The following is a 15,642-nucleotide window of genomic DNA, read 5'->3' as shown; positions in this document are numbered from 1 at the left end:
CTGCTGCCCTGCAATGAATTCCTCACTTTCTTATTGCAAATCCCCACATCATTATTTGGCCTTGCTGTGCTAGGCAGGCAGACCCAAGTTCAGTGTAGTAACAGCTCCTCTAGAATATGCCAAGAATTATGGCTATGTGAAGTCAATGAAAACCGATTTCAAAGTTTCCAACAGAAATACTATTTTAAAAGTTAATTTGCCTCCATGAGGAGTAAAAATATTTCCAATATATATTACATACTAGACTTTTACAAGGGGTGTTAATTTGACAATAATTTTATCCCATGTTGATTACGGACTGTTGCAAATCCTACAGATTTTGTATAGTTTAGGAAAGAAAATTATCTCATACTTATTTTCCTTCATAAATAGGTTTATGTTTTCTAAACGTATTCCAGACACTTGTAACCTTTATGATATGAACTTGTAATAACTACTGAGTTACTTGCAATTGAAGGTAAAGATTAAATGTTTTAATTTTAGAAATGGTTTGGCAACTATATACCCAAAGTAGGGTAGAAAAGGGTGTTTTTTAGCTGGAATTCACACCAGAAGGCTATTCATTCTTCCATAAAGAGCGTATGGACGACGCTTCCATTTTTAAGCCAAATAACACAAACTGGAAGAACATGAAATCAGAAAAAAAAAAATTACCCAACTTCTGTATAATGCTTTCAGGATCCTCAGTAGGGAACTCGAGGCAGACTTTTAGCAAATCTTATTAAAGGAAACAGATTACAGATACATTAGAAACATATTGTAAGAACATGTACTTAAAGTGAAACTTGAGTAGTCACCTTATCTCAATTATTGAAATTCCTCTTATTTTCTTATTTTATTAGTGTCATCAGTTGCTGTCATTTGAAATTAGCTTGTTTTTGTATTTGTTCACTGGTTACTGCTACTAGTAAAATGTCGGCTCCAGAAAGACAAGGACCTTGACAGATTTGCTCACTGATATATCCCTTGTGCTTAGGAAAGTATGTGAAACATGGTCAAAGAACAATTAATATTTGTGAAATGATTAAATCCCCAAAGCATGACATATGATGCATGAAAAAGGATCAGAAGAATTCAGGCAACCCAAGAGAAGCAGGAATCTGGATCACACCTGTCCTCTTAACTCATTATTCTCTCCTTCCTGAATCAGACTCACATTTTTAAAAAAGATAGGTTGTGAGGAATTTATGCCCCAAATGTGTATCACTAACATGTAGATTAGTATTTACTGTGTTATATATAAGTAAACGCAAATTGAAAGTAGAGAGATGAACATTCTTTCATTTATGTTATGATTTTTAAGCAATCACAATTCATTCTAAAGTTGGCTTCATAATGCCTTGAGTATTGCTGTAGGTTTTGCTGTAGATGGATACCTAGTCTTTGGAGACTGAAGTAGAGGGGAAGGGCAGCAGAATCTGGCACCCCAAAAGATGCCACTTTGGCATAGGATTATTTTGAGCTAAAGGCAACTGAGAATAAGTAGATACAGGAAAAGTTATTTGCCCTCCCCCAACTCATCCTTCCACTCTTTCTACCAAGTAGGACAGAGTTTGATCACTGAAGATGACTTGAGACCCTTATCATCCTGGAGATATCACCACAGGAATCTACACAACAAATTTTACAAAATAGCCTTTATCTACCATATATTTGCCTTTCTACAATTTACTGCCCATATAAATCCAAGGTCCTGCCCTTATAAATCCAAGATGCTATGTAAGCCAGAGTTCTAAGCCACTTCTTTGAGATTTACTCATTTTTCCCTGGGTATCTGCTATGTGTACATGCGGTATACATGTTAACAAATGTCTTTGTTTCTCTTAATCTTTTGGTTTTTTGTTTTTTGTTTTTTGTTTTTGAGATTAGGTCGCACTCTGTTGTCCAGGCTAGAGTACGGTAGCATAATCATAGTTCACTACAGCCTTAAACTCCTGGACTCAAGTGATCCTCCTGCCTTATCCTATCCAGTAGCTGGGAACATAGGCATGTGCCACCACACCTGGGTATTTTTTTTTTTAATTTTTTATAGACAAGACCTCATTATGTTGCCCAGGCTGGTCTTGAACTCCTGGCCTCAAGTGATCGTCCCACCTAAGCATCCGAAAGTGCTGAGATTACAGATGTAAGCCACAACACTTGGCTGTCCTGTCTCTTATTACAAGGGATACTAGCTCAAAACTATGAGAATTAGAAGAAAATTATTTTTTCCTTCCCTGCAAAGGGAATATAACTTAGTAATTAAGCTCACAGACTTCTAGCTCAAGTCGTTCTGAATTCAGATCTACCTACCATATTTATTGGTTATGTGTCTTTAATTTATATAACTTTTTTGAGTCTTAGTTTCTTTATCAGGAAGTGAGGTAACACTGTTTCATAAAAATTTTAGTACATTTAACATAATGTAAAAGTGCTTACTTCAGTGAGCTCAACACACAATTAGGGCTCAGTGAGATGTAGCCATTATCATTAAGCTCTCTGCCAAAATTTCCAAGACAAACAAACAAAAAGACATTTTATATCATTTGCTTGAAAATGGAAAAACTGTGAAACATGCTGCATAAAGTAATACTAGAATGTAGTTTTAGTTTTTGATATTTAGATGTGATGTTTCAGAGTATTCATGGGAAGGGATCTGCATTTAATCTTTATAGAACACAAACTTGACTCTAACACTTCCTTGGCTCAGTATTGTAAAATTGTGGAAGGTCAGCTTCCTGAGTCACACTAATTTGGCTGCTACTTTCACCTACAAAATGAAGAATCTTTCACAAAAGTGCTCAGCATTTCTACTTTGTGTACATTTTTAAACCGTAAATTAGTAGAAAAAAAATTGGTCTGCTCCAAAAGGAACTGAAACAAGATAAATATTAAATGCACTATGTCAAATAACAAGTTAAGATTCGTAAAATACCCAGAGCTCCTCTACTGCCAGGAATACTGGATCTCTGTGTCTTAAGTGACACCCCAGAAGGCATGTACCATGTCCGTGGTCTCTTGATCTTACTTCCCCATGGCTAATGATGCTATGCCTAAGTCTAATAGTCCAATATTTTAGGATATGATGAATTTTATGTCTAAGACAAGAATTTAATATTTAAGATATTATAGACAGGATTATTCTAACTTATGAATGGTAATATTTTATATAAACTCACTGCTTTATATTCATGTAGACTTTCTAAAACATACAGAAAGAACAGAAACAAATGCATACCTAATTTTACTTATTCATCAAGACAGATCTCTATTATTACAGGCATAATTTAAAACAGAAAAGAAATAAGATGTAGAGCAAATATTGTCAAGATGATGATATTTCACCAATCAACTATTTTCCAGAAATCATCGTTTATTCTGAGGCTGTGCTTTTCATTCACAGTGAATCTAAATCTCTTCCTTTCATCTCTTGGGTGTCAGGATTCGTCACTCTTCCCATAAACAAAATTGATTCTAGGGGAAAAAAACAAATATACTTTAGTAATTTCTGGAGAAAACAACTGACAATAATTAGTTTTTCTTAATATTTATCATTCGGTCTTTCTTCTCTGTAAGATAAATAGGCAGTGTCTAATAGTAAAGCCTTCTCTTTTGTCTCAAATTCACAATTATATCATTATTAATCATTTTCTGGTAATTTATGAAGTAAATCACCACCCACTACAGCTTGTCATGGAAAATGCATTAATTCTGTATTTTTACAGAGGGAAGCAAAAATAAAGTGACAGAGAGGTGTTCTTCTAAATATAGAGACCCAGTCCAGCGAACATAGCATAATAAAATGGTGATGAGCGTAGTAGAGTTTTAAATTCAAGGCATTAACAGTCGTCATTTTATGCATGTAATGTAAGTCTTCAGAGTTAAAAGTGCAACTTCACAGTTCTCCTCCTTCAGCTCTGAATCAAAGCTTACTTTATTGCCAAAGACAATATTTTTATATCGCTAATACTTTCAAATCCTCACCAAACTGATATGGTATATGGTATAAGTGCAAATACCTGTTTTCAGCCATTCTGTGTTTGCAAGTGAAAAGGAACTAAGAACTAAAGAACAGAACAGAAAGAATAATGTACTAAAATCTATTCACCTTTCTTTTCAACTGGGTTAAGAGAAGTAGATTGAATGAGTCAATGTCAAATGTTGCCTTAAGTAACTTATGCTCAGATGTAATAAAGGTTAATTTCAAAGGTGATAAGTTTTGCATAATTTTAAAGCTAATGAAAATGATATTTAAATGTAGTTGAAATAATTGTGGGACAGCCCTTTTTTATTAACCCTACTATTCAATCCAAAGACACAGTCTTTGAAGAACCAATAACATGGAAATAGACATAAACTCCAGCAGATTTTACTTTTTATTATGAGTAATTATAGTTAACGATGTTCTGTTTCAAAATATTAAAATAATTCTGGAACAAAGAAAATACCCCAATATTTCAGACAGATAAAGATACATAAATACATTTCCCAGAATAGATATTAAATTTAGTCACAATAGGAAAAGGCAGTGACTCCTATATCTTCATAATACTAATGCTATAACGCTATTGCATTAAAATGTACATCAGAATAGTTTCTTTGGAAAAATGTTAAAGTAACTTCTACAAACACTATCTTATAGTTGAAGACAATATCTTAAAATTTTAAATACCTAGAAGTGTAGAATATCACATAAAAGTCCAGCCTTTTCAATCTGTTTTAGTCCCAGCCTTTTCAATCTGTTTCTTTTTGCAGGAAGACTCACATTTTTTATTGAGTCTTCATGCCATCATCAATCTACTCACTACTAAATTGGGCAGATTAGTAAAATCTCCCTTGACATAATAGCAAAGAATTTAGAGGCAGACTGAAGCAAAAATATTTTTTCTTATCTTCATGCCTTCTTCTTAAATAAGTGTCCTCTATATTTAATCAATATTTTATACATCTTCATCAGATGAAAGCAAATTTGACTTTCTAATATTACAATACAATAGCATTACCAAGCTAATGGCCAGAAAAGAAATTCTTAATGAAAATTCTTCAATCTGTCTCTGCCCTCAACGCATGACCTAAAAGAGTTTTGGGTTTTTTTTTTTTTTTTTTTTTTTTTTTTGAGACAGAGTTTCGCTCCATTGCCAGGCGTGATGCTGGAGTGCAGTGGCGCGATCTCTGCTCACTGCAACCTCCACTTCCCAGGCTCAAGCAATTCTTCTGCCTCAGCCTCCCGAGCAGCTGGGACCACAGGTGTGCGCCACCACTCCCAGCTATTTTTTGTATTTTTTAGTAGAGACGGGATTTCACCAGGATTCGATCTCTTGACCTTGTGATCCAGCCGCCTCGGCCTCCCAAAGTGCTGGGATTACAGGCTTGAGCCACCGCGGCTGGCATGACCTGAAAGAGTTCTAAATGCAATAACTTTCATTATGTCTGGAGTCCTGTCAATTTCAAAATCATAATTCACTATTTTTTCAGGAATGGTAACTTTCATGAGTATCTCACAATTTTCTTCTCAAAACTTATAAAGTTGGCCTATATCCTCAACCTTAAAAAGGTGCTTTATTGTCCTAGAAGTTTAGCTTAGTAAGGGCTTTAGATGAATATACTGCAATATAAAATTCATCTGATAGGAAAATCCAAATAAGTATACATTCTGAACAAAAGGACCGTTTGGCTAAAAGAAAATTTCCAGGCTATATAAAAATCGATTGTACTAAACCTAAAATCATTCATCCTCAAACTTCAGAAATCATCAACAGAACACATTTTATGTACACCATGAAGCCATTTAATAGTTCACTATGGTGATGCTAAATCACTATCTTCATTAATCTCAACGATTTCTTGAGTTCATTTGTGAGAGAAAAATTGATAAATCACTAAATATATATTGTCTTAAGATAACAGCTCTTTCTACATCTTATACAGCAACAATGGACAGTCCCTGATAAATGAGTGGCCATTTATTTTAAACAATACTTTAAAGGAGTAACCCTAGTTTAGAAAGTCTCATTACAATAGAGAGCATAAAACAGTTCAAACTGTCATTAAGATCTGCTAGTTAAGCATTATCACGAATAAATAAATAGTAGGTTCTTTGGAGTTTTGAATTTTTACTGCTGTTTTACTGATAACTGTTACTTGGCCTTAGCATATAACAAGTCATCAACTTGGAAAATAGGGTCAAACATAATTATTCTAAATGCCATGATTTACTTGTACATTGATGCTCAATGCAGCTTATTTTCTTTCTGTCTCCATGGTACATAATTATACATTAATTGTAACAAATTAGAATTATCCAAAAGTTAAACATATAGATCAAATGACATACTTAGAATACATTTGAACACTGACACATCCATTACCACAATTGAAGTTGTGTTAATGCACTCTCATCAGTTCTAAAACTGTTTCATTGTTTTTAAGATATGACTTTCAGAAGGGTCACTCAGCATTAGTTTCATTGAGCCAAAAGAATGATGTATCCCTTACTGAGCCAACAATACTAGTATCCTAGTTAACCTAACGGATTCAGATTCTGTGATTAACTATGTCTCTTCTTCCTGTAAATGACTTTATACTTTTTCACTTTCCTTTCTTCTTTTATTCACTCATTCATATTTATTAATTTATTCATAGTGAACACAGTATGTGCCAGGCACAGTGTTACAGGTTTCAGAAAGTCTTCTATTTAACTCTATGAGATGAGTACTACATTTTTTTGTTTTTTAGATGGGAGTCTCACTCTATTGCTCAGCCTGGAGTACAGTGGCCTGATCTCACACACTGCAACCTCTGCCTCTAGGATTCAAGTGATTCTCCTGCCTCAGTCTCCCGAGTAGCTGGTAGCTGGGACTACAGGTGCATGCCACCACACCCAGGTAATTTTTTGTATTTTTAGGAGAGACGGGGTTTCACCATGTTAACCAGGATAGTCTCCATCTCCTGACCTTGTGATCCACCTGCCTCAGCCTCCCAAAGTGTTAGGATTATAGGCATGAGCCACTGCACCCGGCCCAAGTACTATTACAATTAAGTTCATATGAGATATAGAGAAAGTGTGGCTTAGAGAGGACAAGCAACTTGTTTCACAACTGATAGTGAATTCAGATGGAACTTGAGCCCAACCCAATTTTACACCCTCAGTTTGTAGGGAAACTAATTATGTGCAAGGCATTTTGGCAAATATTGGGCTGAATACAGAGATGAGTAAAATATAATTTCCACTATCCCGTGGTAACTCTCACATGAGCAGTATGACGGCAGAGGGATCCTAAACATAAACCTGACAATTTTCCCACTGTATTCACATTTCTGGCTTCTCTTATTCACAAGAGAAAGTGCTGCAGCATCTATCCAGACAATCTGGATTTCCGTGTTGACACTGTGCCCAATGGCAATCCAGTCTGCTACTTCTAAACTCAATTTTTTACCAAACTCCATCATCTTTCACCAGTCACCCAAACTGGAGATTTGAAATTACCTTGGACTCCTCCCTTCCCCTCAGAACCTACGCTAGGTTTGTCACCTATTGTTTTCATATCCATCTCTGAATTCTTTCACAACTCCACACCTCTCAATTTCCATCCCCAATGTGTCATCATGGACAGTTGACCTGCATTCCCACTTTGACACTTTGAAGTTATATAACCTGAGATAAACTATACAATCTTTCTCTGAGCTTTTGTGCCTTTATTTGTCAAATGTCTAATTTTTTGGAGTGGTTTTAGTTTTAGTGATAGTTATATAAAATGGCTACCACATATATATAGTAGCCATGATGGCAGCTATTATTGCCACCACCCTATTTTAGGCTCCTGTCATCTCTTAAAATACAATACCTGGTAAGTAAAATGCACTTAACAAATACCCACTGAAAGAACACATGACTTCAGATATGTACATTCCAATTAGAAACTGGAACTAGTTCTGCTTAACATAATCAGTTCCCCCAAAGAATTCTCAAAAAAGGTACCTGTTTGGTTATGCTTCATAATAAACAGAAATGGATGATTTGCTACAAATTGGTTTCGAGACAGACTCATGATCACAGGGATGTGCATACCTATAAAATTGAGGCAACAGTTATTTAGATATTTGCATTAAAAAGATCAGTAAAGTAAGTATATTCATAATACATTTTGTAGATAGAAAAAGTCATTTTGTGTAAGGAGTTAACATGTGAAAAATAATAATTTTCTAAATACGGAGGAATTTGCAATACATTTAAAAACCAAAGTACTGAAGAATAAATGTTAGGTCACTCATAGAATCATTCTAACTTTTATATTTATGCTGAGAGGAAGAAAGCCAGACACCAGATTCAACTTAGTGAAAGCAGTTAAAAAAATTTATCTTTTAAACAGTAATTTTCTGTTCACTTTTTATTTGTATTATATGATTTATTTCTATAATGTTTGTAATTCCTAATTCCTATTTAGGTATGTTTGCACTTCGTTTTTATACTTCACATTTGTGGTAATCACATCTGAGCTCAAATTAATTTTTTTACTTACTTTTTCAAAATTATTCTGTGAGCTTACAGCTTTTGGGATTTGAGCAGTGAATATGTGTGAAATTTTTATTATGAGATTTGAAGCAGAAATTTGCTTCCTTAAAAATTACTTTCTTTGATAATTTATATTATGTTGCTCCATTACAGCATTTGTCAATATTAGAATGGGAAAATATAAAAGGTTATTTTTTCTTTCCAAACTAAATATTTTTATGCTCAATTCAGAGATTGTCTTTACCAATAATACAATTATTTTGTACTGTTATTTTCAGACTCCAGGAAAAAGAAGATCACAATGTATCATTAAAATTGAAAAACAGTCAAATATAATCTTTGTATGATAACATGAATGACACTCTCCTCTCCAGAATATCAAGGCTCTGCTACCCAAATAGCCAGTGAATATAGGCTCATGTCTGAGTTATTAAGAAAAATTCAAAGCAAGGTCAGTTTTACGCCTATTCCCATTTACAGTAAATACCTGCATGTCTTTGCTTTTGAGCAATCCCGGAGTAGATTTCTGAACGTCAGAATACCCAGGCTCACTATTCTGAGGAGTTTCATTGTTGATCCATCTGCCTTCTCTTAATGATTGTTACAGAATCCTAGACAATTTTAGACTTAAAATGAGCGGCAGTGGGCAACAGCGGAAAGCTCTGAACTTATAGTCAGGGAACCGGAGTTTTGTTCAAATTCTGCTGTCAATCAATAGTCTGACCTCAGGTAAGCCACTTTCCATTGCTGGGCCTGTCTGTGCACCAATATAATGAAATCAAACAAAGATCTATAAGGACTCTTTCAGTACTGTTTAAAAGCAGCTGGAAAATTTGTCTACGTGATCCAGCAACTTCATCCAAATATAAGCTTTTGACTTCTTCAAATATTAATATAGCTCATCCCCTACAATCCTAGTTCCTTGAGCACAGCAATGCAAAATCCTTCAGGAGATGACAAAATTGTAATGGAGTCCAGTGTGTTTCATTCAGATGTCAAAATCCATTGCCCCGATGCAGCATTGTAAATTAATAAAGAATTTAATAAATGAATATCAATTTTTATATACTTATAAGTAAAACATTTTAAATATTGATTAAAATTCAAATCATATGAGGAATTAAAATAGACTTATGAGGAATTCATTAAAGTTGCTTGTCCATTTCTAATGAATTTTAAGGCTTTTTCTAATTATTTTTCAAGCATTATTTCTATGCAGCATAGATGCTACTTAAAATGTCATTTGGTCAAGAAAATATGGCCTAGAAGAGTGCTTCTCAAACTAGAATGTACAAATAAATTTCCTAGTGATCTTGCAAAATGCAGATTCTGATTCAATAGGTCTAGGTTTTGGACCTAAGATTTTGCATTTCTAACAAGTTCCCAAGTGGTGCTGTTGTTGGTCTATGCACTACATCTGCAATAAAAAGGGCAAGCTACAAGCCAATATGAAGCACTGGTTCTTGGATGCACATTGGTATCGCTTAGAAAAACCTAAGAAAATATTGGACTCTGACTTTCACTTCCAGAGATACTGATTTAATTATGTTGGGGTATGGACTGGGCATAGGTATTTTTAAAGCTTCCCAGGTGATTTTTATGTGCAGGGTAAGTTTCAGAGCCACTGCCATAGATGTAATAATAAGAATCAAATGAGCAAAGTGGGGACAAAGTTGGTGTAGCAAAAGAACGAAATAAAATACAATTATGTAAGAATGAGCATTCCTAAAAAATAATGATTTTATGTTTGAGCCTTAAAGTTTTCTCCACAGGTCCTATCTGGTAATTTGAAGGTAATCCAATTTGCAAGTCAGCAAATACCAGTAGATAAGCCTCAACTCTTAATCAAAACTCTTCCCTTCCTTTTTGTATCATGCTGTGACTGAAGAGAAATATGAACAGCTTCTACAACCATTTCCTTTTTTCCCCTCCTGTAGTGTATTAGACAGCAGGAGAGAAAAAGGAGATTACAATACTTCAACAGGGCCAGCACCCTAATGTTTATCATCTCCCCATCTTTCCTCCTAGCTTGGCCAGAAATCATTCATCCTACCAGTTGATGATGCAGCTTCACTGCCATCTTCATTTATCTCAAAGAAAACTTTTTGCATGACTTGAGAAACATATACTTCAGATGAATCTGGTAAAAAATACGAAAGTGTATTTAAGAGTTAAAATCAAGAGCCATTACCTATTAGGTTCCAGATTAATTACATTTTCTTTTTCTTTCTTTCTTTCTTTCTTTTTTTTTTTTAAAGGTGGAGTCTTGCTCTGTCGCCCAGGCTGGAGTGCAGTGGCACAATCTCAGAGCACTGCAACCTCTGCCTCCCAAGTTCAAGCGATTCTCCCACCATCTCAGCTGGGATTACAGGCACCTACCACCACATCAAACTAATTTTTGTATTTTTAATAGAGATGGGATTTCACCATGTTGACTAGGCTCCTGACCTCAGGTCAGGTGATCCACCCACCCTTGCCTCTGAAAGTTCTGGGATTACAGGTGTGAGCCACCGTGCCTGGCATAAGTACATTTGCTAATGATCAAAGACAAAGAAACAAATAAATGCATTCTTTCCCACTTAGTCAATTTGCTACAGATAAAGGTGGTTTAGGTTTAGCTCTTCCAGAGATGACATATATACAAAGATAGAGAGATCAAGTTTTTCTGTGACATAAAAGGTAAATGATGTAAGCCTCAAATCAAGTATCCAACTAAGTGAAATATTTGAAGGGACAGCTTTTCCTCACTTAGCCCTCTTCTATAGACAGAATGAAAGAGGCTTTCCAGATTTGAATTAATCCCACTCTGTATGTTTCACCTCAAAGCCAAAGTGCCTTTTATATTCTGTGTTTAGTTTTGATCTCAGTTTAAAACAAAATGTACTTTCCTTCAAATCTGGGGAAGCTACGAAAGTCTGAAGAACTTCTGTGTCACCTGTTATAAAATCACTTCAGAGATATGCTTTAAAACCTGTTAAATTTTTCAGCATAAGATAGTGTCTTACAATGTTTTGTTCTGGGGTGGGTACAAGCTGAGAGTGAATGATCTTTTTCTCCCCTTGGTGGAACTGATGTATATGTGAAGTGTTTCTGGTAGAGTGACTTATAAGGATAGTCCCCTCGAGAAGAAAGAAGTGAAACCGGGAGCCCACAAGCCGTGTCAAGCTGGCTCTGCAAGACAAGATAGAGCTGACAATGTTCCTCAAAGGACAAAGGAAGCATGCTCTAGAAAACTGCCTGGCTCCTAGTTGGCTTGCAATAGATATTTGTAATAGGTAAGTCAATAATAAGTAAGTCAATGCATCTGAATATGTCTAGTGATAGAAACCTGTAAAATAAAGAAAGATGGGTATCCACACTATTAGTGTGAATTAACTGAAATGCAAGAGAATGTTTCTCTCAAGGTCAGGCAAATAGCACCTTCTTCTTCCAGGATTGCCTGGAGTTAGATCAATAAACACAGAGGGAATGACCTGGTGGTCCACACCAAGAGCAACGACCAAAAAGCAGGTTAGGGAGGAATGAAGAATTTCACCCAGTTTAGCAACGGCACCAGCCCAAATGACTCCCTGGCCATTAGAGTAAACACCTTAGTCTCCTTTGTTCCATCTCACTATAGACAAAACACAGTCCTAGGAAAAGAACAGGACCTGAAATATAATAGGTTAGAAGTAACAGTGTGGACTCTATAAACTCATTCATTATACCTTCGAAATAATTATTTGTCTTAAATTTTAAATGAAAATTCTAAGTACACTGTTATTAAATTGGGAGAACATGAAAACAGTACATTTGCTAGAAGATGTGCAAGTAAATATTAATGCGATGCTCTTTCCACTTGCTTTATATTTAACTATGTGCCAAATGCTAAACTACATGATTTCCATACATTCTTTTATTTATTTCCCCAGTCACTACATTATCTCATTTAACAGATGAGAATGTTTAGACTCAGAAAGGTTAATTATTTTACTATGGGGCTACACAAGGAGTAGTAACTGAGAAGTCAAATATTTTTTTCTCAAAGTTTCCAAAGTAACTCTATAGAAACATTTTATTCAAAATTTGTGAACCATATAATTATAATAGTTTGGCGCTTCATAGTAACCTTTAGTGAATTTCTATTGTACAAATGATAAGTAGAGATAGCAGAGAATATACTGTGGTCCTAGCTAACAGCTGAAGTACCAGCATTGGCTACGACTCTTCTAGGAAATAAGACAGAACCAAAATGGTTAAAACAACTCAAATAGATAACTCAAGAGGGAAAGAACAGAAAATGCTGGACTGCTCAGTGTTATTTTCTTGAGTAAAGTCTTTCACGAAACACTTTGGAAGTATTTTCTTTAAAAATCTGCCTGTAACAGGAGATTTTATAGAAGTCACAAATTGCTGGGAATTTGCAGAACAAATAGCTGTTTGAAGTATCTGAGGCATATGGAGTGATCTCCTTATGACCGGAAAGAAGTTTCAGAAGAGGAAGTGCATGAAAAACGGTTTGTATTATTGAGGTGGTTGTGTCTCAGAGCACACTTACAGAGCATCCTGCTGCAGTACTTAATGTTGACCATCTCATATCTAGTGCTGATAAAATTGTCAGAGAAGCCAGATCTATCTGTCAGTGTGAGAACAAGTAGCTACACCATGTGTGCAGGTGATAATGAACATTTTGATATTTGTGATCTCATTCACCTCCTCCATCAGAAAGTTTTTCATTCTATTCATTTGCCCACATAATTGATGAGCGATGACTAAATTAACAACATATTTTCAAAGCCCAGATAGCTACATAGAAATTTGTAAAACATTTCTGCAAGATTTCATGTTATAATTCAAAACCCCATCAGATAGACAAGTTTAACCCCCTTCTTATAGAACAGAAGATTGAATTTAAAAGAGGGTAAGTAACATGGTAAAAACTGGCCCTCTTTACCCATTTTTTTAGCTAGTTATTTTTTAACTAGTGAGTACCACTGAGACTAGAAGAAGTAAAAGACTGTCTTGACTTTGTTGTGCAAGTGAACATGTTAACCATGCAGGACTCCACTGGTGTGAGTTAGCATAAGAGCACCATCTTTTCAGATTTGCTATCAGCCCAAAAGACACTTGCTAAATCTGCAAGCTGTAGCGTTACAATTTCTTCATTATGTTCATCATCCAGCAGCTTATGGATGACTATTTCCTGTGTTCTCATATTAGTGAATTAATTCTTGCAAATTGGTTTCTAAGAGCTGTATTAGCTCTGCTTAGATGAGAGACTCAAAGTTGTAATTCCCATTATTCAGATGAGGAAATCCAAACAGGGCAGAAATACAAACCCATATAATAGTTTTACTTAACGTAATTTTATTAGAAATATAGCTAGAGTGCTTATCTAATATTCTAAAATGCTTTTTTGACTTTCATTAAAACTACTTAAACATAAAATAATGGGCTTGTTTACAGACAGCTGAACATGACTATGACATTTATTCACTGTGCATATATTTACCAGAGCTGAATGCTCTTTCAGTTTTAAGCTCAGTTAATGCAGTCCTGACAAAAGAAATTAACATGATAATATAAAAAATACTTATCATACTACCTGTTATTCCGGAAAGGTCGCAGCCACCACTAAATATCTCAGTTATGTTCAAAGAATACAAAACATCTTTGAAGTCTACTTTTTGTTCTACTTTAAATCTGTTATTTGAAAAAGAAGAAGAAAAAGAAAAGTCTTAAAACACTGCACATTTTTGCTATCAATATTTTTTTAATGGATGACTTGGAGGACAATATATTGTAAAATACTTTGTTTTTATTATCTCAATTACATTTTCTCACATTTCACAACATTTTCCCCAGCTCCAACAATCAATTCTGGGTTGCTAGTATCTTACTTCCCAGATAAATGGTTGGAAGAAAGAGGGAACAGAAATTGTACTTTTTTGAAGTAACAATTACCAAACAAAACTAGGTGAGAATTCTAAGTTCTATTTAAGGTCTCAATTGCGTGGCTCCTTTCTAACAAGACTCGAATTTCCCTGTTATGTATTGAAGATTTTACACCATCAAAGATGGTTCCTGGCAGATTTCCATGACATGATGAGCGGGGAACAGGAGTTCACAGTCCTTGGAGAAGACTGTTAGCTATTAAGGAACAGAGAAGCATTTATAACCTATCATTCATCTTGCCCATTGTCCCAGTCGATGTGACATTCTTCAGTTTATGGACAGGACTAATATCTTCTGAACAGGCCCTATAAAGGATAAAGGAATGGGAACCAGATTTCTTTCACAGGAAATAAAAAACAAAAAGTACAGGAACTAGCCAGTGCTTCCAACACAGAGCCATAAGTTAGGATGTAGTGTCTGGGTTACTAGTCTGTGCCTTAATTTGCCTCACCTGTGCAAAAAGAATTTAACCAGATAATCCCAAAAGATTTTCTCAGCCACTGATCTTCTATGATTCCAAGCCAAAAGCAATCACTAAACTTCACTTTCCCATTTAGATAAAAAGGTGGCAGAGGGGCGGGGTGGGGGGCGGGGGAAGAAGCTAGTATTTACTGACTTCACAGAAGCGTAAAGCATTAATTTGCATTTTAAAGCCAGATTGGAACTCTTTATGAAAGAAAAGACACAGGTAATAATCTTAAACAGGGAGTTACGTATATTTTCTACATCAGCAAAATGCCCAGCAATTCCCACTGAAGAGCTTTGTCTATGCCCTCTGGGCATTGGTCCCTGTGCTCCCCAGTTAGAATGTATACACTACTGCTCAAGGATCCTCGTTCATTCAGCAGGTAGGCCCATATGTAGAGCTAGAAATTAGGTGGGGTAATTAGTCTAATTAAATCATTGTTTTAATAGGCAAATACTGAATGAGCTTCTTAATTATAATTCTCCAAAACAATGAGCGTGCTGTGGCAGAACTCTACTGGGAGTAAAATATTTCTTAGTAAAATAATATGTATTTTTGGAAGATGGTAACTCATTCAGAACGTTGTTTACCTGGGAATGGACACAACATGCATGTTAATATCTGCTGATAATGAAAATAGCTCATTCTATGCCAACTGTTTTCAACTTCTTCCTTGTAACTTCCTACTAAGAAAGATAATATGCAGCATGATGGTTTGGAAGGTGGGCTCTTTTCCCATTTTTATTACCAC

General features: G+C 35.2%; 1 protein-coding gene across 1 annotated transcript in view; it reads right to left on the bottom strand.

The window, feature by feature from the left end:
* Positions 1–451: 451 nt before the first annotated feature.
* SERPINI2 (serpin family I member 2) overlaps positions 452–15,642 on the bottom strand; it is a 32,457-nt gene continuing 17,266 nt past the window's right edge. Inside the window, exons 5-8 of the mRNA XM_017965702.4 lie at positions 14,076–14,173; positions 10,545–10,631; positions 7,958–8,047; positions 452–3,453 (exon numbers count right to left, since the gene is read on the bottom strand). Of these exons, the coding sequence (XP_017821191.2) occupies positions 3,377–3,453; positions 7,958–8,047; positions 10,545–10,631; positions 14,076–14,173 (352 nt within the window). The 3' untranslated portion in view covers positions 452–3,376. The remainder of the gene's footprint in view (positions 3,454–7,957; positions 8,048–10,544; positions 10,632–14,075; positions 14,174–15,642) is intronic.

This window comes from Callithrix jacchus, chromosome 17, assembly GCF_049354715.1.
Source record: "Callithrix jacchus isolate 240 chromosome 17, calJac240_pri, whole genome shotgun sequence".
NCBI lineage: Eukaryota > Metazoa > Chordata > Mammalia > Primates > Cebidae > Callithrix > Callithrix jacchus.
This window is presented reverse-complemented; position numbering and strand designations above follow the sequence as displayed.